General features: G+C 47.7%; 1 protein-coding gene across 4 annotated transcripts in view; it reads right to left on the bottom strand.

The window, feature by feature from the left end:
- Positions 1-2467: 2467 nt before the first annotated feature.
- Pxb (putative Hedgehog signaling attenuator pxb) overlaps positions 2468-25662 on the bottom strand; it is a 285795-nt gene continuing 262600 nt past the window's right edge. For all 4 annotated transcript variants that reach the window (XM_076810053.1, XM_076810054.1, XM_076810051.1 and 1 more), the window contains 4 exons: positions 20593-20830; positions 10759-10870; positions 6929-7270; positions 2468-6829 (listed from right to left, as the gene is read on the bottom strand). In XM_076810053.1, the coding sequence (XP_076666168.1) occupies positions 6243-6829; positions 6929-7270; positions 10759-10870; positions 20593-20830 (1279 nt within the window). In that variant the 3' untranslated portion in view covers positions 2468-6242. The remainder of the gene's footprint in view (positions 6830-6928; positions 7271-10758; positions 10871-20592; positions 20831-25662) is intronic.

Here is a 25662-nt window from a genome sequence, read left to right as displayed (position 1 = left end):
TCACACGGACTTTTCTTCCACATCGTTATATTTCCTCAATGATCAACTCGGACCCTGTAAACCGTAGGGTAAACCAACTAGTAATTGACCGCACACCAGTGAATGACCATTAGACAGAGAAACGTTAATTATAAATTTATATAAACATTATTATATGTTTATAAATGCAGTGTAGTTGCACTTTTAATATCCTATATTTTTAGTTACGCGTATTAAGCAAACATTAATAAGTACAATTCTTATTAATAGTACGCGGTCATTTACTGGGCTTCTACACGTTTTGCATTTTACAATGTTTTTTTTTTAAATTATGATAAGAATAAGTAATTATTTTTATACAAATTTCAAGAAAAATAAATTTAAATGCAATTTCAACAGTTGTTTTGTTGTTACACATAAATATATTCAAGTATTAAACTCAAAGGTCCATAGATTCAACAATTCGGTCATTCACTGGTTGGTTTACCCTATATGTAACGTGGCTAACTGATATTGTGCTGACATAAACCTTTTTGATGGTAACAAAAGCAGCTTCAGAAATTCAGTTCATAGAAACTTGCAAAACATGTGATTTGCCCGTCTCAAATGTGCGTGAACTTTATGTAATTCACATTGTAATATCACTTACGTACACTAATGGAGACTGATCCCCGTTTATCAATTAAAAAAAAAAAATAAACTACTTGAGTTATTTTTCTTTTCCGTCGTCTTCTATTTTTCGTCCCCCTCTCCTGCTTCTTGCACCCTCTTACCTGGCCCGCGAGGCGGCATTTTAACCTTCCATGCTCACTTTAACCCCTTGAATTTACTGTCTTCGGGAAATTGTTTCCGTTTAGCGTTGGTAAATTGACAATCCAAGGAAGTTTATTAGCTACCCATCTGAACCAATTTTATAAAGGTGCTCTCGAATCTGCAGAATCTTCTCGATACCCCGTAAGCTCTTCATTTCCTGAAGATATATGAGAAATGATAGCTAGCGTCTATTTAAACGAGCGCGTTCGCCCTGGCGTGGGGTAGGTTTTATTAGGGGGGATGAAAATACGGAAACGAAGCTGTCGGGCTGTTTGTACGACGCGAAATTCCGTCAAGTTGCCGGGCGTCGTTCCCTGTCGCATTTAATTTAAATAGAAACGTTTCATGGGGAACTACAAACTATTTAATTAAAGGGCAAGTTAGGGCTCGACGGAACGGCGGCGTCGGTGTCGTTGGCGAAATTTAATTTCGGCCAAAATATCGTGGCCGTTCACGGTTAATACTGGTGCGGAAAAGAAAGCAACGGAGGCGGCGTTTCATGCGCGAGCGAGCTCGTCGCTACTCAGCCGTTGCGTCTGATTTTCATTAATATTGATCATCGTGGCTGCTCAGTCATGCGGTTCTTGTTTGCATCCAGCCGTCTCCTCGCACCTTCGCTCCTGGGCTCGCTTTCATTCCCTCTCGCGGGAACCCTTCCCCAACCGCCCGTGTTGTCTTAAGGAACGATAATTAATTTCTTTCCCTCTTACCTTAATTAATAATGTTCCGTTGCTGCAAAGCCGACGACCTGGAATCGTAATGAAAATTTATCGCGGATGCACTCCCCCCTCCGAGCGACTCTTTCTTAACGATATTCGCGCCCGGCGAAATTTTTCGACCCGGGGGAACTGCCGTTTTCCCCGCACAATAGAAAGAGCAAAGTGAGAAGCTCGGGTGGACGCGGTGCTTCGTAAAAATTAGCGGAAACAGCATGGATAGTGGCTGATCCGATTATTTAATATCGCGCGCGCGAACTGACGCACACAATTAGCCTGTGTCTACAACTAATTAGTTATATTCTCGGTTCGTCCCTTCTCGATCCGTACGAACGAACGAACGGACCCCTCGAATATGATGATCGATGGTTGTGCCCGCTGCAATCCCAGCGCTCCCCGCGGGCGCATAATTAGATTCCCAGTTTTTCCTTCCTCTCGTGGAAAATCGGAGCACCGCGGTGCGCGGGGGATCCACGGCATCGCTCGGCGATCGAAACTCGATCTCGGGGCCGTTAACAATGCAATTTCGATCGGGATTCCAGGTCGAATGGCTCGCTAGTATTACTGTATATTCGCGGAATTTCGTAAACGCATTCGGAATGATGAAAAGTTCGTCCCGTGACAAATGATTCCGCAATGAAATTTGCATTCGCGCTAACCGATGCGTGGCTAATGGAAAACATGCGCGCGAAATTGGACTTACGATCGAGTTCGCCCCCCTCCCCCCCCCCCCCGTTATTCCGCGTTGTTGCGAATTACTTACGCGCGCTTGCCTCCATTGATTAATGAATATTTAAACCGTGGCGACAGGTGTTCCTTAGTTTTAAATATCGCTCGGTGAAATTGGTTCGGCCGCTTACCGGCGTGCTAAAGTACTCTGGGACAAGGACGATTGGTGGAATGATAGCGTTGTTGAAACGCAGGTTCGTTGGTGGCGATGAAATGACGTAGACGTCCCGTGAAATTGAATAGTAAATCGTTTATTAGTACGAAGGTGTGATAGTGTCTCGAGTTAGCCTTGGCCGACATTCGTGATTAGAGTGAACCTGTGATACCATAAGGTGAACGAGTGTGATAGAGGTTTGTTTTTTTTTTTCTTTCTTCCTTAAGTGATGTAAGAGATAGATGTTAGAGCTAGTTACCCTGTTCTGCGAGCTGGTGTTCTCCCCATCGATCGGGCCGATCTCACGTGTTCTTTACGATCCCCGCTCCGACTCACAGGCTGTCGCGTCTTTCGCACCCCTTTAGAGACGATCGATCCTCGCCCATCATTCACCCTTCGATTCACCACCCTCCGATCCACGGTTAGATTGCATCGTGGCGCGATGGAAAAGGAGAACGCCCGTGCAAGCTAACTTTCAAGAGTGCTACATTTTGTTACCTTTCCGAGGTACTTCTAGTGCCTATGCCTCTTCTCCTCTCCTCTGTGTTCTGCCTATGTCGCTAAGTCGCAGCTAAAAATCAGCGAGACTGAAGGGGAGGAACGCGACACCCCCGTTCTCACCATCCAACGCAACAATAAATAATAATCTCGCGATTCGTATACGCGCACCGAGAAACGAAAGGAATCGCCCACTCGTTCCTTCCTACGCTGCCTATTTTTCCAATTTCGTAATTCTTCGGTTCTCATTCTCTGCGTGATTCACGACGCCAAGTGATCAGCCAATGGATAATCAAACTATATGATAAACCAAGGGCGAAATACAGGTCTCTAGTTTCGTCTCCACCCATGACGCAATAATAATAATAGTAATAATAATAATAATAATACGTTACATAACAATTATTCGATTGCGACAAAGCACTCGGTGGCGAATATAGATTGCAGGTTCCCAAGGGAGGATACAACCACGTCCCCCGTGTCTCTTTTTAAATAAGAACAATGGCAATAAATTAGGTTCCGTCGTACCTACTGTACACGCGCGCCTGCGTATGTATATTATATTTATATATCGCGTATATATATAAAAAACGATCTTGAAAAACGTTCGACTAACATGGACGTAAAATCGTACAAAAGCGTTTGTCCCATCCCTCGCGAATTCCATCGTGCGTTTTCCCATCATCTCTGGCGTCGCTGGCGCGGGCGTGCGCGCCGCGATCGCCTCGAACGCGACGCGGAGAGCCGCGTCTGTCCTCTCGCACTCTTTGATTGTACGCATCTTTGATCACGCGCGACTGGTCGTGCGCCCTCGTTCCCCGCGATATAAGTACGTGTAACACCGCCTACGGTTCACCTTTATTCTCGCCCGCGAACTCGTCCCCGCTCGGCCACCCGCGCGCAGATCGATAGCGCCCCGTGTTTCCGCGATTTTGATATTGCGTGGGTGAATAACGACGCTCGGCTGCCCCGCCGAGGATTCCGAACTGGCGAATCGTTGGCGAGATGTTCAAGCTCTCCTCGAAGACGTTGCAATTTCGCGAGATCTATTCGCCGAGGGCAGGAACCGGATGCCAGAAGCGAGGGTGGTCGAGGGGGTGGTCTTTGCGCGCCAGGTAGTGCGCTCTCTACGCCGTTTACACACACACCTCATTCCCCGGGTCGTACATATAAAATTATATTTACAACAGAGTGATCTTTGTCGTGAGGTATTCGCCCTACATGCATCTAAAGAGTGTACAAGTTACCAAGAAGCGGAAGGGAGGCGGCGGGAGTCCGCAAGTGTCGTACTTAAATCTCCACACACTGCCACTTTCTCGTCATCCGTACTCGGACGTGCCGTCATCTCGCTCTCACGCCACACTACACACGCGTTGTCGCTATCTGCGCTATACGGGCGCGCTGCTCGTTATAAATAATTTAAAAATTATATACTTTATATATATATATATATTAAATTCAATCTCTGTCGTTTCAGTTGCTCGTCACACGTCGCTCGTTCACGCACACGGGAAAGTTCAATAACGATATGGTACAGCTATGCTACACCGGAAAAATCCGGACGCTTCTCTCCCTTTCTCTCATTTTCTCTCGCTCCCTCTTTCTCACTCTCCCCCTTCGCTTCCTGTTTAATATTTACACGGGATCGCTCGCGAATAGTCGTCTACTTTCGTACACTTACAGTATGTATAGGTATGGTTGCTTCTGTGTATCGTACGCGTGCCTGTACAGCCTAGCGAGAACGCTGCCCCTCGATTATCCTTCTCCCACCTTGGTCTTTCCTCTGGCAGCGTGACCGAGACACCTCGCGAGCGTGAATCCGTGCGACTACCGAAACTTCCAAGGCCCGCTGTCGGTCGCGTACGCCGCGCAGTTTACAGTCATCGTTCTCCACGGAAGGAGGCGCGGCCGTGATCCGACGCGCGTCTACTCTCCTTCCGTGAACGTACTTTCTGAAAGACGATTTCATTTTCATCAAAGGAATCGTTTCTCCCGTATTCAAAGAGACGGCGACGGGGCCGACGACAACGGGCTATCGTAAGTTGATCCGTTCTGAAAGGAAACGTCGCGACACGCGAGCGAACGAACCGTTGTCTGCAGCTTCCAGGTAACCCTCTGCCTTCCGAGGAGCTTTGAGAATGCAGGACGAGCGGGAAAGGACTCGCAGGAGCCGCGCTACTGTATTCTCTTTGCGACATCGAAATCAGCCACCCCTTTTCACCCGGCCTCCTCGATGGTTTTTCTTATTGAAACGCGCGCCGCGGCTTCCTGCGGGATTGCAAAAATAGGAGCAGACTCTCCCATCGAGCGCTCGCGATCGAATGCTATCCGCGGTAGGATAATTACCGTTTGTAATTGACGAGGAAAAATTGCGGCTCGATTATGTGGTGCTTGCTATACTGAGTGAGAAACTACTGGTGTGCGCGCGCGTGAGGGTGTGCGGTTCTAGGTGCACGAGAAGGTATTTAAGGTGCTAGTTTGCAATCTGATCGATGGCGTGTGGAACGTGCGCGTGGGACACGAGTCTCTCGTCCCCTTGGCGTTCGGTGGTATCCGAAATTAGTCTTGCGAGACCAGTTGGCAGTTATCACTCAGTCGTGGGCAGTCTTTGCGGAATTATTTAGGAATTATTTGGCAGTGGTTCGGTTAACCTCTGGTGACACTGTATTCTTTCGCCGCTTAATCGGTATCTCGGTGAAACGCGTGGCAGTTCTCCGGAAAGGTAGTCGCACGTCTCGCACGAAACTCGTCACCGTGTTCGGATGGCCTCGCGAGCAGCTCTACTTGGTATAAATTACAAACTAGAAGGCTAAAAAGTCGAAGTACTTGTTAGCGTCCTTTGGTACCAGCCTGAGTCTCATTGGATTACAAATAATTTGTTAAATAGTCTTGCTAAATCACTAAGAGATCACTGTTTCCGTGAGTGTCCATTCCCCTTCTATAGTCTGACGTCATCACGTTACAGTCTTTCTATTGCTCTGTTGATATTCCTCGAACTCTTTCTCTCTCGTCGAGTACGGTTGCTCGCCGTTCGCGATACAAGATACTAAAATACTCCCTATATCACGCGCGACAATTAAAGGAAAAAAACAAACGCCAAACACCGTCGCCTCGCGTACGAAAAGAAAATACTCCCAGCCTTGGTAAGAACAACAGAAACGATCACTAAAATAAATACGCGGAAAGGAAACGCGGGATCACTACTTTTTAGAAAATCGTTAGAAGCCTGTCCCGAAGGGACGATCGCACCACCGTTCACGGCCTCTTCTTCCTCGCTCATCCTCCCTTCATCGGCCCCTACCTTCGATGACCCGGAAACATGTTCCACGGCGGGCCTCCCTCGTGACCAAACATTAGGACACGATATAGTCCGCGGAATGGTGGGAATGATGGGAGTTTCGGTGCTTGTCCTTCCTGTGGTTCGTCCTCGAGTTACTGCTGCGGGTGCCGGTGGTGCCAGTGGTGCCAGAAGTGTGATGGCTGTATCCACTGTCGCTGCCGAAGCTGCTGTCCGGCTGGCCTTGGTAGAGCCTGCCGGAGGAAATCTGGTCGCTGTCCCTCGGCCCGTAATACACCGGCTGCGTGTACTTGTCCTCGTTGTAGAGGCGGTCGGTGGGCTGCGAATAGGTGTCCGAGTACTCTCCGCCGACTTGCGTGTAGACCGGGGCGGCCTCCTGGTTCTGCACTCCGTAGTAGTCCGCTCCGTACTGCGTCGAGTACTTGTACTTGTCGTTCGACTTGCGCGACCTGTCCTTGTTGCTTCTGCTTTGGCTGGAGTAGTGGTGCAGAGGGCCTAGCACAGGAACGCTCTCGTACGGGTTCTCTTCGACCCTGAGGGCCTGGGTGGCTGGCATCGGTGGCACGAAGTAGGGTAGCCTGTGCGCGACCGACGGGACGGACTGTTGTCGTTGATTGCTATTCGTTCGGGTGCCAGCTACGCCTGGAAATGGAGCGCAGGCGTTAAAGGAAATCATTGGATCGGAATTCTTACTATCGGGTGGGTGGGAGAGTTTGTGGAAGTTGTTGGTTGAAGTCTCACCTGCTACGCTAGGATAGAGCTGAAGCAACGCGTCCAGCAGCATCCCCTCGTGAAACTCTCCGACGTCGTGGTTCTTGTCTCTCCTGCGTCTGTCGAGGCTCCTGGGGCTCCTGCCGCGTCTCTCTCGCGGTGGCCTGCCACCAGCTGGACACGTGCCCCAGGTGGGACCGGTGGAGGTGAGCATCCTGGCCTCGGACGGCTCGCCGACCGACAGTTCGTCCTCGGCGAACTCGTCCTCGCTAACTGGCTTCGACGTGGACGGCCGATGATGATGCCGATGGTGATGGTGCAGCCGGTTCCGTGCGTTCAGCTCGCTCTCCTCGTCCGTTTCCGGATGGTCCCCTGCAACGGATGAATAATTTATAAAGCACCCTGTGGCATTCGGTGCGCGTACCCGGCCCGTATAAACCCATAATTAATTGGACGGCTCGTTAATTAATTAACTGGCAATCTCTTTCTCGCGTCCAAGTTACCATCTCTCGCCGGCTGGATCCGATCGAAATGAATCGAGTGCTTTCAGTTGGCGGGAATCGGTGTCAGAATTAATTGGTTAGAGAGATCCGTTGTTGTTTTATTTAAAAAAAAAAAAACGAGCACATTCGGGTGGAAGAGGGGCAGTCGATTGTTGCGTGCAGCTATTGTTCCTCGACAAGAAAAGCGTCTCATCCTCATTAGCCGATCGAACCATGTGCATCAAACCCCAGGAACGATGCACGTGTCGCGCTCCACGTGACCTCTCGCTTTCGAACGACCCTGCCGAGCTTTTCTTCCGTTTTATTCCCAGTTTTATTACCGTCGATTCTCCACCGCTCTTTCACCTGCCGCGGTTTTAACTTTTGGCCCCGGGTAATTAAATTGCGCTACTCCTGCACGCCGGCCATCAACAACCGGGCGATCGTTAACCGGTCGTATCGTTGCGCGTATCAATTCGACGTTAACGAGAGCGCCGTTCGTTTACGTCGGGATCATTAAAAAAAAAGCTCTGATACGCTCGCGGTTGAAATCAAAACAGGAAGTCTCGATGCCCGGCAACTGGGACGCGGCACCGCGGGCGCATTTTTTCGCCGTTTCCAATTGTTCACGGCTCACCCAATTTCCTGCATGGATTCTCCTCATTCGGGTGAGAATAAAAAAAAAAATCGTATAAACTTTACCTCCCGGCGTTGGCAATCGTCGACAGCGGGAGGTAATCAGAGGAGCGTTCAATTCCTATGCTAACAAGATGGTGGAGAAGTTAAGGGGACTGCCTTGTAAAATATGGATGCGAACGAAGGTCGTGGAACGATGAGACGAAGGGAAAGACGTTGAACGGTGGGACATCGTTCATCGATTGCCTCTGATCTACATTAAAGTTTGCTCTCTCATAATCACTCGAGTCTCTGGGGCGCCCTATCCCCGCGACGCTCTCGCCGCAGCCTTCTTATGCTTAGTCTACACCTGACGAGTGCTCGGCCGAGTGAGTCCGGCGGGCAAATCGGTCAAAATTTTCACTCGGCGGAGTAGCAGACCGAGTTACTCGGCCGAGTCGCTCGTCAGGTGTAAACCCAGCTTTACTTAGAGTAAAAGAAAGAGGAGAGCGAACGGTTGTCTGCTTACTGCGCTTGCACTTTTAATCTCCGTCATCGTATACCTTTTCTTCTTTATCGCCGAGCGGTGTAAGCGATGGCGAGCGAGCCAGGATTTCCCCGGGGACGCTAAATTCCACGAAACGAGAAGGAATTCGTTACCGTGGGAAATAATTTAAAAACCGCGAAATACACGCCCCTCTCGAACGACAACCGACGGCCGCGTTATTTTCCTTCGGTTCGCCTCACGCGAGAGACGGCTTTTCTGGGGCGTCGGTCATTGGAATGAGTGCTCTGCGCGCTTTATCATCCGCTGTTAGGTCTGAAAAAATTCAGACGCGTCTTATCAATGATTTCTCGAAAAAAACCACCCTTTACAGGGGAAGTAATCAACACCCAAGTCGATACTTCTCAAACGTAGCAGTATTCAGAGCGTTCGTATCACCCGGCTCGCTAGAACTCTCAACAGGGCGGAGCACAGTGGGGAAATTTTGCGATTTTATGGCCAAAACTACAGAAATGAAATTTTTTAATTTTACAAATTTAATACAAATGTCAATTGAAGAGCTATATCCACATTCGTGGTCAAAACCTCAAAACTTATTTTTAATATATAAAATTCGGCACTTTTACGTTCTAATATATGAGAAAGTAAATTATCCGAAAAACAGCACTTACAAAAATTACGAACGGTAAAGATTTTTGTATTATTTACATTTATACACTTTTTTCTTTGTTAGAATAATTACAAGATTATCCACTATTAACAATAATTGATAATTGCATTTATAGAATCAAAATAGTCCAACGTAAAATAGGAAAGAAAATCATTTCAGGGTATTATGGGATTGATAACTATTTTATGTATTGAAAATTGATTCCTATATGAAAATGTTATTTCTAAAACACTACTTTAAAAATTGTATAAATTACGTATTAAAAACCGAAACATTATTATTTTGAAGACAAAAAGATATCTTACGCATCACCAGGAATTGAATCCATGGATAACACAGTATAAGTGTTTGAAGCAACTTGAGAATCTGGATTAATTCTTTGCGATCGGTTTAACCTCGCATGAACATAAACATTTGCGACTCTATACGAGCTCTGTATTAAAACATTTAACAGTAAAATTGGTGGCATTTGATACTCATATTAGTTCTTCAATCGACATTTGCTTTTATTTTGTCGGAATCAAAAATTTATTTTTGTGGTTTTGGCCATAAAATCGCGAAATCTCCCCACTGTGCAGAGGTTCAAGCAAAAACTTGCAAAGTTCACGGCGACAGAGTTGAGCCGAAGTTTTTCTCGCGAAAGGGATGAGACCACCCCGCGCGATGACGTTAACCAAGACAAATTATCGGGTCGAAACACGGGGAATACGTTCCGGTATTATATCGTACGTGCGCACAATGGGTTACGAGCGTCGCGCGGCATGTGTATTCGATTACAGCGTCCTCGTCAAACGTCGAAAGTCTCATCACCATGCTAATTAGCCATCCGGACTAATGGGAAGTATAAGTCAGAGGTCGTGTCACGCTTATCTCCTTGCAGCGAAGAGCGAAGTTGGTGGATGGATACGCCCCGAGAGGGGCGAGGGGCCATCAAGATACCCGCCGCGGGAAAGGAACAAGATACACGGGGAAGAAGATGAACAGCTTCCGATTCCGTTCTGACAGAGATTAGACACCGCTCGGCGCGCTTCATTGCCGACGGTTCGTCGAATTAATAGGGAGATAGCGCCAGGAGAAAGGGGATTTTTGACGAGAAAGCGATCTCGTTTAGGAACCTGACAAAAGGCTCCGAGGTTTTTTTGGGGAGCTTGAAAGAATTGCAATTCAGAATTTGAAAACGGCTGGCAAGCTTTGGAAGCAGCATACACAATGGCGAGAAGGGGAGGTACGATTAGATCGAAGGCGGAAGGTGGTTGAAGTGCAAGAAACTCGCAAGCCAGTGTTAGCCTTATAGTTAACGAGGCAAACGTTCAGTCAGTTTCAATTCAGCCACACGTTAATCGCCGGTTATATCCGCGAAAGCGTGTACTCGGATCCTACCTATGTTCTCTCTGAGCAGGATCGAGCCTGAGGATTACGCGACACCCTTCAAAGTCCTCACGGGCACGTCTCATCTAGAAGGAGAGCGTGTGATTGCGTTTCTGCGGGTTCGGGATGTGAAAACTGTTCGCTGTTCTCCGTGGGAACTCGGTTGGCAAGTGTCGCGACGGCAGGGAAAATTCGGAATCGCGATTCTTTCTTTACTCACCGTTGCTGAGTTCCTCGTAGACGGGATTGTAGAGGTCCTGCGACGTGTAAGGATCAGGGCCCGGGCTGCTGCAGACGAACACGCCTCTGTTGTTGTCCTTCACGTCCAGCATCTGCCGTGACAATGAAAAATCGTTAGCCCCTTTCGATGTTCCTCCGCTCGGTTGCGGTTGGCCGCTATTAAAGCTATCGCGCGAGAGTGTCGAAAGGGCGATACGCGCGCCTAGAGCCGCGAAAGGAACCGCCACAACCGCTGCTAAGCGAGATGTAATAAGGAATAAAGCCCCTTAACGCTGTTACTTAACTCCTGGCTTAAAGACGGGAAGCCTCCAGCCTCTGTGTTCCTCGCTTAAGGGGGGATTCTCGTGTAATGGCCCCCGAAATTTAGGAATTTTATTTCAAAAAACTATTGCTAATATTGCATTAAACTCTTTCGGGATATATGGAGGCATCTTTAAACTTGTAAAAATTTGTTTTCATGTAGATCCTTTTTATTATTTATTAATTACTGTGAAATTTTCTTAAAGTTGAATAATTTACCTGGGACTGGACCTAAATTTGAATTTTAGTTTTTATTTATAATACTTTTTTCGCCGATATAAAGAATAATATGAAAAATTTGTCTAAGGAAAAGACTTAAATTTTTTAAACGCTATAACTCTTTAAATCTTTCATTTTTTTTCTTTAAAGTGTACCAATCCTAGGATAAATTATTTAACTTTAAGAAACTTCTATTTTTTTGCAATCGGATGACTTGCGACAGGTGCTACACATTCCGCCAACAGGAGTTACATCATCGAAGAGGTGGACAAGATTCCACAATAATTAATAAATACTAAGAAAGATCGACATAAAAAAAATATTTTCTGCAAGTTTAAAGATGCCTCCTTATATCCCAAAAGAGATTAATCCAATATGACTAACAGTTTTTTAAAAAAAATTCGTAAATATCAGTTACTTCTGTGGCTGTTAGACGAGAATCCTCCCTTAAAGCGGAACGAGCTGTTCTCGCACGCAACCGCTGCTCCTCCGCGGCTGAATTCTTTGCTTCAAACACCTCCAATGTGGTCGCTTATCATGCTTTCGCAAGAGACGCATCGAGTGGTTCGAGTTGTATTAAAGGGAGACAATAGTCTCGAGGCGAAACACGAACCCCGGGGCGAGCGGCAACGCGCTTTCGTTGCGTTTTGGCTCGGCGATTAACTCGTTCCCGCCCTTAAACACCCTCGAGAACCTTCGGCTCCCGTTAGCTGCAGGCGAACCCCGATCACAGAAACGCTGACTCGGTCGCGAACCACACGGAAACGGCTAGGGGGTGCTGAAAGTTAATCCTTAAATCGGCCGAGATCTCGGGCTGACGGGAATAATAAGGAAGCCTGACGCGTGATTTATCCGACGTTAATTCTACTTCCCCGAGTATTTTGCCCGCGGATCACTCCGCGTTCGCTTCCCGTGGCAGCAGAGGAAACGGGCAGACAGGTAGTTCCGGAATATCCAACGAATTCTAAAAACTTCCCCGGGCTCGTAATTAATTCGCCGAACTTCCTGCCCCGCGGACTCGCTGAAAAATTCAACGGCCGAGAGCAGAGACGACCGGGGAACGATGACGCGACGGGATCGTCGCGGCGGGATGATCGATACGATACAGCTCGATTTAACCCCCGGCTTCCGGTTAACCCAGTTTCGCGTCTGTCTCCTCTGGCGACACGCGGCTTCCGGTTCACCCCTGTGTCTCCGTTCCTAGCGCACGGATTCGTCTAATCGATCCCGCGTCGCGTTGCATTCACGGGGATAAATGGCGGAGGCCCGTGCACCATGATTTTCTTCGAAATAATGAGAGCTCGCGAAGCTAGTTTCGCATAGGTTGCCTTGCTCGCGTTTCACGGGAAACGAGAATCGCGTTAGGCTACGAGCGAACTCCGAGCGCCTGGGGCGGTCGAGTTACAGCTTTGCAACAACGACGGCGGGAGGGAACAATAGCGCGGAGAGGGTTCGAGCACTTTCCAAGTATGTACTTCCTAATAAAATTTGATGGCGTTGACTTTCTGGCAGCGCACGCCGCCCGTCGTTCGTTACACAGGATACGCCACGCGAAACGCGAAGGAGCTAGCAAAGTTACCGCTTGTCAATGTTAACGTCGCAGGTTTTTAACGCCCGAAGACGTCCGGAGCCTCCTGAGGCTGGGAGCAATCGCCTACGTAGCCCCAGTGACCCCGAATCGCCGAAATCGAGTTACTCGGGTAATCTAAGGAATCACGAGGGAGCCAAGGCAAACGAAAGCCACGAATTGAGGCCCCCGCTGGTGGCTCTATCATCCACAAAGGAGGATCACTCGATTACTTTTGCCTCGCTCCCGTCGAACGTGAAGGGTTCTACACCAGTGATGAGCAACCCGCGGCCCGCGGGCCGCATTTCGCCCGCCAGCCACTGACCCGCCTGAACATTTGCATATATATCTTTTGAACTGTAAAAGATATCGGAATGAATTTTGCGCCAAAAAATAGGATAAAATTATCCCTTTCTAAGGTTGTATAATTTTATATTTTTTACGTTTATTTAATTTCTTTTCATTTCTGTTAACTTAATTACGATAAACGAAATTGAAACTGTTTATTTGGTACTTTATTTAATGCCCTTTTAAGTAGTTTCTAATACAATTGTTTAATCGTTCGTCATCGAGACGATTATGACGATCATTTTTTGAAATTTTCATTCTCGAGAATAGTTGCTCACGCGCATACGTACTGTCAAATAAGCTCATTATTTGCCTGGAGTGGGTAGCTAGCAGTGGAAATTTATTAGCCGGAAAGTAACGCTTATAAAACTCAATAAGACTAGCATTCTGAAATTTATTCCTTAATTCTGTGTCGTTTTGTAAATCGACTATCTCCATTCGAAATTCTTCGGGAATTCTTTTAGCTTTAGCATTTATATTAAAGGGTGATGAAAAAATATTAAAATTTGTTTGTTTCTTTCCATTGCTAGCTACCCACCCCAGACAAATAATGAGCTTATTTGGCAGTACGCATGCGTGTGAGCAACTATTCTCGAGAATGAAAATTTTAAAAAGTGATCATCGTGATCGACTCGCTGACGAACGATTAAATAATTGTATTAGAGTAGCAGTTTCGAATATCGCACCCAATATTGTCAAGCTCGTTAATAAGAAACAGAATCAAATATGTCGTTCAGTAAATTTCAATGATTATTTAAGTTCATTTAATTAGAAAAATATACATACATATACCTGTTTATATTAGAATATGTAGGTATATATTACTATGTAAATATTACTAATAAACAGTACATCAAATTTATTAACGTTTTATTGTAAATCAATGTCAGGAATAACAAATTCAGCCCATAAATTAAAATTCGTGGATTAGTTATATTTATGTATTTAATATCGCGGCCCGCGTAGAGTAGTGGGTTTCCACTTGTGGCCCACTTCGGACAGAAGGTTGCTCACCACTGTTCTACACCACGGCCCTTCCGCCTGTCTTCTCGCATCTCGTCTAATCACGCGGTTCTCCCTGCGCATCTTTCCCGTTGCCAACTTTTCCTTGGATTGGCGCTAGGCTACTGACGCGTCGATAACCGAATTATCGAGCTCCTTTCCGAGCGCGGGGACTGAAACGTTGTTAACGTCACAGGAGCGGCGATCAATTTCTTCGCAGAGATCGTCCAAATGTTTCTCGCGTCGGGCTGTAGATGCGCACTTGGAGGCACCGACGTGCGATTATCTCCTCCGAGGGGTGAGCCCGTGCTACTATTCTATAAGGGAGGCTGGAGAATCGTAGCTGAGGGTGTAAAGAGACGGCGCGCGCCGCGCGATACCCCGAGATCGTTTGCGGACCAAAATCGAGATGCGGCTCGATGATAGACGTCGGAGCAAACGCCCGGAGCTCTTTGCTCTGAATACAGACTCGAAGGGCGATATTATCGTCGGCGAAAGAGGATCACTCGATTACCGGCGTCTCGTTCGGAGGCGACGGACCCGGACGAAGGTAATTGTCGCCCTTAGCGAGCGCAGCCACGGCAACGTACCTCGAGGGTTCTTTCTAATAGGAGCGCATCGCGAACGAGCGTTTCCTTCTGGAATAATAGGTTCGCGCCGCCTCGCCTGGTAAATTTCGAGGCTCGTGGAATTCTGGACAAAGTTCACGGGGCACGAGACACGGCCGGAGTCGATGAACCGAGGCAGGCTGGCAGAGAGGAAGCGGAAGATGCTCGGGCTGCTCTATCGCCAGCGTGGAATCGACCAAGGATCCACGCGCGGAGCCTAGCCGACGAAAGCGAAAGGATAATCGATTCTCCGTCCGCTCGCCGACAGCTTTCAATTTCCCGGCCAACGGATAGCCTATCATTACCACGAAAGTGGGAAACGATTCAGATATTTCACGGGTATCGGGGGCCGAACGGTAAACACTCTCTCGGAATAACGCGGCCGTAAATCTGCTTTGAGCGTGATCGCTCGCGTAATAGAGGAAATCTCAGCCGCGTTTATTACATCCCCCGTTTACAGAGAAACGCGGCGGGAGATAAAACGGGCGGATAAAGAGCGAGGGCCGGAGAGAGGCTAGATCTAGAATCTAGAATCCAGAGGCAGGAGAGCGAGGAGCAAAGATAGGGAGAAGGCAGAGGAATGAGAGGGAGATTGAGATAGAGCCTCGGTGCCCGTCGTATCCAACAGCAGGAAGCAATATGTCCGTGGCGTAATAGCGTGGAGCACGGAGGTTAATGGGTTGTCCCTAACGCCCCTAACCTGCCCCACGGTTCCTCGTTCCTCTGCCCCCTCTGTCCGGCTGTTCGTCCGTCCGTCTATCTGTCCGCAGAGCACGGCCGTGGGCCCACTGATCCACCTAGCCGTCGCGTCACATTGTATCGCGATAACGTGCCCCTCTAATCGACTAATTTACCGCGTCTCTTCCAATTACCGGATGCTCGAAGAATACGACGCTATCGCCGGGGCTGCTAATTCCCCGGCACACCGTCCATCCTCGGTGCGTTCGCGTTACGATAAACGGTAACGAGTCGAATAATTCAGGCACCTCCCGACCATTAATTTCGACCGTTTGGACGCCACGGGCACGTACAGAGAGACTCCGATGCACGAACGATCTTCCTACTGATTAGCGCGCCTCCGGAGACTAATGCGAAGTTTAACGGATCGATCGGCGGTCTGGATCCAAGCGGCGATCGTTTTTTAAAGAGGCAGCGATTGACGAACTGTTAGAAAGATGAGATACAATCGTAGAGCACATCTTTGATTGCAACGCGGTCACGTTAAGGGAGAACCGATTGACATCCGATTCGAGTGCCGATGTAGCACGATCGCGCAGGCGTGTTCGACGAAACGAAGATCGACCACCCCTCTGACAAACCGGGTGCATCGTCCACGCTGGCCGGCGATGCCGTGCCTGCAGCACGTTACCGTAACCTGCTAATTGTTAGTTACGACGCCAATTGCATTAGGTTCCTAAGTCCGGCCCCTCCTTTCCCCGCCGGCCGTGGTGCATCGCTATTGCCGTGAAGCTGCCGCGGTTTCGTGGCCTAACGACGTGCCAGGGTATGGATTAGAGGGCCGTAATTGAGCCAACAACAGGTGGGACAGCGAATCGATGGTTGACCGCCTCAAGATTGGATGTTTATTGGCTTATCTCGCGCAGAGGAGCGAAAGAAGATCGTAGCGAACGTTCGGAGGCACTGGAGGTGTTCAAGTATCGGGGCACGGCCGAGATCACGCTCGATGAAAAAGTTCCCTGAGACACTTTCGTTCTTGCCAGCACGCCGTCATAGGCGGCACGAGACAGCCATGGCCCCGTTGCTTAACGACGCGTCACGGCGTCGATCCAGCACCGTAAACGAGGCGACAACAGGTGGATATTAAATCGACAGGCTTCCGGTGGCATAGTTTGCCAATTTATTTGGATAACCGGCGCAAAATGCGCGCTTGAAGCCGTGCCATTCAGACCGATCGACTGGCGAGAAACAAGGGCGAGAGCGTAGAAGCGAACGTAGAAATTATCCACGCGGATCTGGAAAAGTTTGCGAAGAAACGGCGGGAGGGAAAGTCTGACGAGCACTTAGGACACCGCACAGTGGGGAAATTTCGCGATTTTATGGCCAAAACCACAGAAGATATTTTTGAATTCGACGAAATAAATGCAAATGTCAATTGAAGAACTAATATGAGTGTCAAATGCCACCTGTTTTACTGTTAAATGTTTTAAGGATGAACTTCAGTAACATTCAAAATAAGCGAAAATCTTTGAAAATATCAGGAATGAATCTTTATGCAATAGTAATACCCCTAGCAAAATTTTAGAAAAGTTGATTCGGTAGTTTTTAAAGTAGTGTTTTAGAAATAACCTTTTCATATATGAATCAATTTTCAGTACATAAAATAGTTATCAATCCCATAATATCCTGCAATGATTTTCATTCCTATTTTACGTCGGACTATTTTGATTTTATAAATGCAATTATTAATTGCTAATAGTTGCTAATTTTGTAATTATATGCATTTTTTTTAAACACGACCCAGTGTGTCTTGTTTAACATAAGACATAACTGTAACTGAGACTGGTTCACATGTTATACATTACAAACCTTTTTATTCTTTTTTAAACTATTTTATTCAGCTTCGATGAACTGTAGTAGAGGCACGATCTAACAAAGAAAAAAGTTTATAAATGTAAATAATAAAAAAATCTTTATCGTTCGTAATATTTGTGCTGTTTTTCGGATAATTTAGTTTCCAATATATTAGAACGTAAAAGTGCCGATTTTTATATATCAAAAATAAGTTTTGAGGTCAATCGACATTTGTATTCAATTTGTAAAATTCAAAAATTTCATTTCTGTAGTTTCGACCATAAAATCGCAAAATTTCCCCACTGTGCACCGTTCGAATCATCGTTTGACCACGAAAATGGATATAGTTTTTCAATCGACATTTGTATTAAATTTGTAAAATTCAAAAATTTCATTTCTGCAGTTTTGCCCCTAGAATCGCAAAATTTCCCCACTGTGGACCGTTCGAATCATCTTCGGTGTCCAAACTCGTGTACCGCAGGGAGAAATAGAAGCGTGCTCGAGCAATTAAATTACGTTCGAGGTAGAGATAGTCGCAGCGGCCCCATTTGCGAAATTAGAGACCGTTTCGTTCGTGCGATCGCACGGGGAGCAAAGGTGACGCTGCACAATGGTGACTCGTCAATCTTTTCCTCCATTTTCCCCGCCGCCCCTTTCTCTTTCTTCCCGTGTCCTCCTTCCCGTGTGCCTTTATCTCCGCGGGAATGCCTCTGACCCCCTGCGGCTGGGGGACCAGCCGAAAAAAAGGGGTCGGGGTGACCGGACGTACATTCTTCATTCCCTTAGAAAAAGTTTGAACACAGAAGTGGTTATTCCGTGTCCACGTGTATTGTGTCGGGAGACGATTGGTCCGCGCGCGTCGACGTCTTCTTCTCGTTCGATTTCGATTAAATGGTTCTTTATTCATCGAGCGCGCGCCACGACTCCACTGCTCTACTATCGATTTCTCGCGTCCCGTTCAATCTCTATCCTTCCCCCGACGCCTTCCTTCGCCCCCGCTACGCCCCACGCTCTTTCGATCTGGATTCCGCGCGCCGCGAGGGATGCGAGGGGATGGGATGGGATTGTGGACCGGGTCAATAACCACTCCTCGTCAAATTTTTCAGTAAAGTAATTTTATTTTCTCAAACTCTCCTCCTTCTTCCCTCGGTACTTCAATATACACAGGACTTTCTCTGGTTTCTCTTCCTATTAAACCGCGAGGCGTACTCTCGCTCGCCTCTCCATCGCGTTTAATCCTAAGTTACTCCTTGTCCTCTTTAACCCGCCCGGAATTTATTTACAAGACACAGTTCGCCGTACCGGCCACGGCAAGAGACACGACAACGTCAATAAATAATAATAATTAATCTGCGCGGGCGATAACAACGATCATCGTGATAATAATAGTTATCGAGCGCCTATACAAATCTGGGATCATAAGTCTCGTAATTTACCGTTCACTCGCGTGCACAGCTACTCTCTGACTTGTTTTAATACTTTTATATTATTATGTATATGTATATATATTCATATATATACGATACTCTTTCTCTCTCTCTCGCTCTCCCGCGCCTCTGTCTCATTCTGTGTATGTTATTTACAATTTTACGAGTCTAATTCTATGTACAACCATGGAGTGCGTCTAACTCTCGCCGTGCTCACACAACCAACCATCTATTCAGGCCCCTCGCCCTATGCACTTTCATCCCCCTGTTCCAGCACCCCCTCTCCACCCTGTGTTTCGGCCGGTTCGCGAAGGAGATTGTGCGAGCACGGCCGCGTAACAAAATAAATACTGACTAGTCCGCGCTAGTGTCTTCGCCGCGTCACTGATCGCGAGCAAAGGAGGAAGGAAAGAAACTCGTCGGGGCTATGTTCGCCCGGAAATTCCACGAAGGAAAAGAACGAAATCGAAGGGACGGGATCGAGTCTCCCGGTGGTGGAATGCAACGTAAAGAGCAACGGTGCCGCACGGAGGCGCGGAGACGTAAAGGAAATCGAACGAAAGAACTTGAAGAAGACGATCGTGAAAGAGGGGACGACACCTGGTGTCTGCTCGCTGAACCCGGAAAGACACTAGACTACCTACGACCTTACGATGGAGCGTAGCTACGACGACGAGTTTACACTGAAACGCGAGGGCCACGAGCGAGGGACGTTGATCCAACGACCTTGGAACGATCGTGGCCGACGATATCACGGGATATGTGAACCGTCTCCTGTGCCCGCGGCCGTTCCAACTGGAGCCGGCCGGGGGCAGACATCCGAGACAGGGCAGTCTCTATAAGAAGATGTCGCTCGCGAACGACATGTGTCACGTGCTCTGCACGTTCAGGTAGATGTCCTCGGGCTTGCTGAGGAGGCTGTGTATCTGCTGCATGGTGCAGAGCGGACACACCTCCTCCTCGGTGCCCTCGGCCACGATCCTCCTGGCTGTGCCCGGCGCCCTCCTAGACCCAGAGTCCACGATGTACGAGTATCCCTCCGAGTCGATCGAGCTCGATCTCAGCGACGACGAACGAAACATCCTCAGGGACGAGCAGACTTTCGTCCCGCCCGTCTCCGCCCGGCTACTATGATTGCTCGGATCGTACCTCGTGGACTCCAACTCCGTGTCCTTGAAGTCTATGTACGAGTACCCCTCGGAATCGACCGACGGCCTCCTGCCGTTCATTACCTCCTCGCGGGGCAGGACTGTTTGAACGGGTCGCTGGGGCTGCGCGGGACAGTCGACGGGGCACTGAGATTTGTCCGAGGGTGGCTGGACTCTGGGTCGATGGGTCGGCGTGATGGGAAGCCGGGAGTTGACGGGCCGGTCGGGAGCGCAGCTGTCGTGTAGATACTTGTCGCTGCAAGTCGTGACGCAGGGGACGCAGGGTACGCAGGGTACACGGGGCGGAGGTGTCGGGGGCAGCGGTTGCTGGCTGGTGATCAGGGCGTTCTGACTGGCCAGCAGCAAGTGACTGTTCCTGAGAACGTTAGTGGCGTTCTGCAGGAGCGGACTGGTCACGGTGCTGCCACGGGGAGGCGCGTGCGTGGCTATCGAGAGCGGGACTCCCTGGGACTTGGCGAGGAGGGCTCGCGGTGTTCGATAGCCGCCTAAGACTGCCCTGGAGGGCTTGTCCTGGACGCGCAGTATCGCCCTGGGGTCCCGGTAGTCGAGATAGTCGAGATGATGCGGCACGGGGGCGCGCGAACGCTGCAACTGCTGCGGCTGTCGTTCCCTTAGGCTGTGTCGCTGATCGGGATTTCGTACCTCGATCGTCGGCGCCTGGCCGGGGTGGTGACTGGGCAGGTGATTGTGCAGCTGCGAGTGCGTCACCGCTTCCGGCAGGTCCTCGTACAGCACCGCGCCACCCGCGCTCCCTGTGCCCGGGTGCGATTGTCCATCCGTCAACACCCTGCCACGACCTCCAGCCGCTGCTGCGGCCGCCGCTGCCGCAGCGCCTGCTGCGCTCTTGCACGGCAACAGGTTCTGCACTTTCCGCTTGTGCCTGCAACAGAAAGTACACGGTTCCTTAGACAAACTTTCTTAAACTGTTGCGCAGCTTCGCCACAGAACACTTCCTCCTAACAATCTCCCTACGTGACAGCGATCGCGCGATTAACATACGTCGAGTACTTGTGCATTCTATAAACTCCCTAAACGTCAACGCGAGCCTCAACTTTCCACCAGTAACGTCGAATTCCGCGGGGTAGGAAGGAGACAGCTGTTCGAACGGCTGCGCTAGAAACTGGGATAAACAAACAGAAAGAAATCTGGCCGCATCGACACGGTACAATTTCGTTTTGGTCCCGTTGCGAGAGCCAGCGTAGAGGCTTCCACTGGCACCCGGACGGTAGAGTTCGAAAAGCTATGTTGATATTCTACTTTGCCTGGTGCACCGCCTTTCAGGGACCGCCACCCTCTCAGCTGCCGTTCGTCGGCACACCAGATTAGTTGAGAGCTCGTTGCAATTGTTTGCACAGACAGGCGTTGCCGTAGCTGCACCCGAGAGCTTTTCTCAATGTAAACTTTAATGAATCGCGATCCGCCTTTGCCTATCGCCACCGTGCTGGCTCGAGCGCGCGTGTGCGCACTCATCACTCTTGACAGGGGTGCAGATCTCTGGACTTGCTCTTCCCGCTTTAAGGGGTTATACCTAGTCAGGCGACCGAAAAGAGGCGAATATTTGTCAATTTTTTTTTAAGAAGCGGAAGCGTATATTCTTACAAAACTTTTTGCGCTTAAAAGAGCAACATTTAAAGAACATTTGGTAATTTTTTCGTCGAAACCGCAAAACCAAATTTTTAAAAATGCTTCTTGGATGTCGCTTGTTACTTTATTATAAACGTAAATATTTTTCTACAAAAAAATTATCAAATGTTCTTTAAACGTTGCTCTTTTAAGCGCAAAACGTTTTGTAAAAATATACGCTTCCGCTTCTTCAAAAAAAAATCCACAAATATTCGCCCCGTATATTCCGGAGAACAAACTGAATAGGAAGTGGAATTTCGATCGCTGGATTTCATTCTGACAATCAGCGATGGCTGCTGTTTACTTCCCACTTTAGGCGATCAAGATCTAGCCATAATAAAACGCCTCCGGTGAGTGACAAAGAGCCCTTCAGCCGCGCAATAATTCACGCGGGGATCGGAAATGCAGGAGAAAGACGGACGAATTTTCCGGCGCTGGTAAAAAGACGAGACCAAAGGAATTTCTCGTTAAGGGTGCATACTGCTATTACAGTGGGAACAGGTAGATCCGGGTATCATCTACGTCCTCGCGGAAAGTTCCCGACGGAAGGTAGAATCGTGGAAGAACCACGACTTGCGGTGCGCCGTCAATCTCGCCTTCCATCTTTCGGGGTGCGCCCGTACACGAGGAGAAGCTTGGCACACGGACGGGGCCCACCTACCACCACGTCTACACGCTTTCCGTCGGTACACCGCCGCTCCGGCAAAGTAGTTTACCCTTCAAGTTTTAATTATCTAATTAACTCCGTCAGTTCGATAATATTTGCCTGTGTAATTAAACCGCCAACTAAGGTTAACAACTTGCGGCGCACTTCCAATAGTAGGTCGTCGAGGCGAATGGCTGACGGGGTACGGGAACAGATATCTGTGTGTATTATGGGAATAGATTGGGGGCTCGAGGGGATATAACGAGCGAATTAATTGCTGGAACAGAAACTGGCGCCTCACCGCCGTGATTTTTTTCACCAGTCGATCGGTTTTCTCTTTCGGGGAAATTCGAGGGAAACCGCGCGTAGGTATACATCGCATCGGATCCTGGACTTTGACCCACCAACTGGAACGTAACTTCATTCACGGCGTAACTCGGATCTCAACGTGACTACGCTATATCTAGAGACACGGTAGCGTCTCGACGCCAAGTACATGAAAGACACCCTGTATATGTCGACTGTCGCTACCGTTATCATTTACTCGTCGCACGGCTATTGCAACCTAGCCTGAAACTTGTTTCATTAATATCTCATCACGCCAGATAAATTTAAAGGCATTTTTCTTATGTGAACCGCATATAAGCTTTCGAATAGATCCAAATTCAATAAAATCGGTCCACGCATGACAGAGATATCGTAATATCATATCGTGGACCTGTCAGAAACGGTACCTAAGATTTTTCTTCTGATTCTCCAGTAAAAATTTTCCTCGACATAATACGTATACGCGTTACACCCACACCTTCAGCTAAAAGAAACTAGTGTATACTATTGAATTTTATAACCTGCCAAGTGTCAAATAAGGAATGTTGTCAAAATAGTTTGAAATGTCACGAGCTTTTACACCACCTAGGACACTGAATTATTGTCTCAATTAACAAGGTAAGTCGCCAAAATTTGTTAATAATAAAAATAATATTAAGCAGATATATTTTTATACAAATAAATATTTTAATACTTTATTCGAAATATTTAGCGCTGCGAAACCGAAAAAATGATAATTGTCTTAGTATTTAATAATTCACAATAACTCTCTTATAATCTAAAATACATAATATACATACTAGAAACGCAGATTTATTCTACATATATTTAATTCTATCATACGTAGCATATACACACGCACACATACACACATTCACGAACGCACGCACAAGAAAGAGAGAAAAAGATTAATGCAATTTATACATATTTAATCAATTTAGCAACACCAATTCGGAGCGCAGTGCCAAGAATTTTGAATAAAATATTTATTCGTATTAAAATATTTATTTGTATAAAAATATATCTGCTTAATATTATTTAATACATTTTTTTCTTTGTATAAATAGCCACTGTTATAATTGGCGCAAATTTTGTATATCATTAATTTTGTGAAGCTATTAATTTACGCTAATGTTTTTAAATGGGATTCTTTTTGATGGGTTAATTAAAATGTCCGCGATATGAGTAACGGAATGTATGAACACAGCATTTTAGTTATGTATATGTACTTGTGTCATCTTAAGCGCAGTTGGAAAGCACCTTTTAGTACTTGCAGCTCTTTTTGATTTCACATTTTTTTTTTTATATAGTACTTATTATTATCTTTTATTTTTTGTGATTTATTTGATTTCATGTACTTGGCGTAATTTTTGTACTTTTTGGATGTTTTGTAGGGGGTTAATTTATAACACAGGCGGTGCACTCGCGCGTAAGTAGAATTACACCGTGCGGGAACGGCCGGCGCGCCGCAGCGACGAACAAACAGAACGAGCGCGACGCTTCAATTATCTCCAAACCGTCGACAATTTCGGTCTTAATTCAGGCGACTATGGTTGGACTTCCTAAACCGTATAATGAAACGCAAAGATGGAGGGAAACGAAATTAGTTCGAGAGGCGGCCTTAAAAGATTATCCCCAGCGCGGGCAAAGAGCCAGTTATATCGTGAAACAGGAGGCAAAGGCGGTTAAACGGGGAACCGAGAGACGACCTCTGGTTTCAGGCTGCTCGCCCGCGACCTGTTTCCCTCCTGCAGACGCTCCTCGCGGAAACGTTGCCGGGTTTCACGCTCCGCGGTCCGAGAGCTGAAACCATCGCGGCAGATTCACGCCGCGCCGGGTCTGGACAGAGGGACGAACGTAAACTAGGCATCCTCTGCCTCCTCCACCAGCAAGACTTCAATTTGCCTAATGCCGTCGACTGTCAGCCATGCCGCGACCACACTTAGCGGTGCTCTTGACGAGCATCGAGCGCCAACACGCTCCGTCAGCTCTCCCCCGGCTCACAAACACACGCCTAAGCTCGCTAGATTCACCATCCGGCGAGGGCAGTGTACCGGATGCGCATGCAAAGTTGGTTCCCAATCGAGCTTCTTTTCTGTCCGCCTCCTCTTTAACCGGTCGCAAAAGCGAAAGAGCGCTTTGTCCTTCATCGTCCACGCGCTCGGATTCGAGGAAATCTTTGGGACTCGTGCGTCCTACCACCACTCGGCGCCACGCAGTGAAATGCAGGCTTGTTCGGCGCAATTGTCCACGTCGTCGCGTGCAACGTTACTATGCTTCAAAGCAACGCGTCAACCCTGTCGTTGGGCGAATCATACGGCCCCATAGGAACGGTCGTAAAGCGTATATCGACTGTGTCGCATGAGAAACACTGGCGCGCTGAATGCACCTGGAACAGGCTAGCCGTGTTGGTGATCGCGTACCCGTGCTAAACATGGTATCGCGAACTTGCGGTCATATAACGGGCCATAAAGCGCTTTGTCGACTGTCGACCCTTCGAGCACCGGCACACGCCTTCCTCCAAGGGCTTCTCCAACCCGCTGCTGCAACCTGCACTCTTGCGAGTGCTCGTTTTTTTTGCGAGTGTTGTAGGGGTGCAGACACAGTAGAAGACGCTACCTTGGAAACTAGTCTGTCTAATGCAACTTTATCCAAGGTCAAAGACTTTAAGTGGACCTTCCGGTCTAGAGCCCCCAAAAAATAGGTGATCTTTAGGAATTAATTAAAGGAAAACAACTATATATAATTTAATGGAACTTTTTGCATTGTATTAAGGATGTCTTAAATTATAGAAATATATTTTTTGTTTTATAATTAATCATTGCAGACGGCACTAGGGAGTCGTTAAAGTCAAGGTGTCAAAAAATTTATCCAAATCGGTGGGACCTGTATCTCCAAGGGTTGTTGCCCGATTCGACTGAAACTAATCTTGTTTTGAAGAGTAAACTTCTGGCTAGGGGGGAAACCAGAAAAATTACAAAAATGACATTTTTTTAGAAAACAACGACACTTGAAGTTTGAAATCACTTTTTCCCCATATTTGTCACCCTTTCAACGCCTTAGAAAATTATAAATTTTCAATTTTTTATATTTTTTTTTATATCCTCCATAACCAG

The sequence above is a fragment of the Andrena cerasifolii genome, chromosome 4 (genome assembly GCF_050908995.1).
Source record: "Andrena cerasifolii isolate SP2316 chromosome 4, iyAndCera1_principal, whole genome shotgun sequence".
Taxonomy (NCBI): Eukaryota; Metazoa; Arthropoda; class Insecta; order Hymenoptera; family Andrenidae; genus Andrena; species Andrena cerasifolii.
The sequence above is the reverse complement of the archived record's forward strand: the minus strand, read 5'-3'. Positions and strand labels throughout refer to the sequence as shown.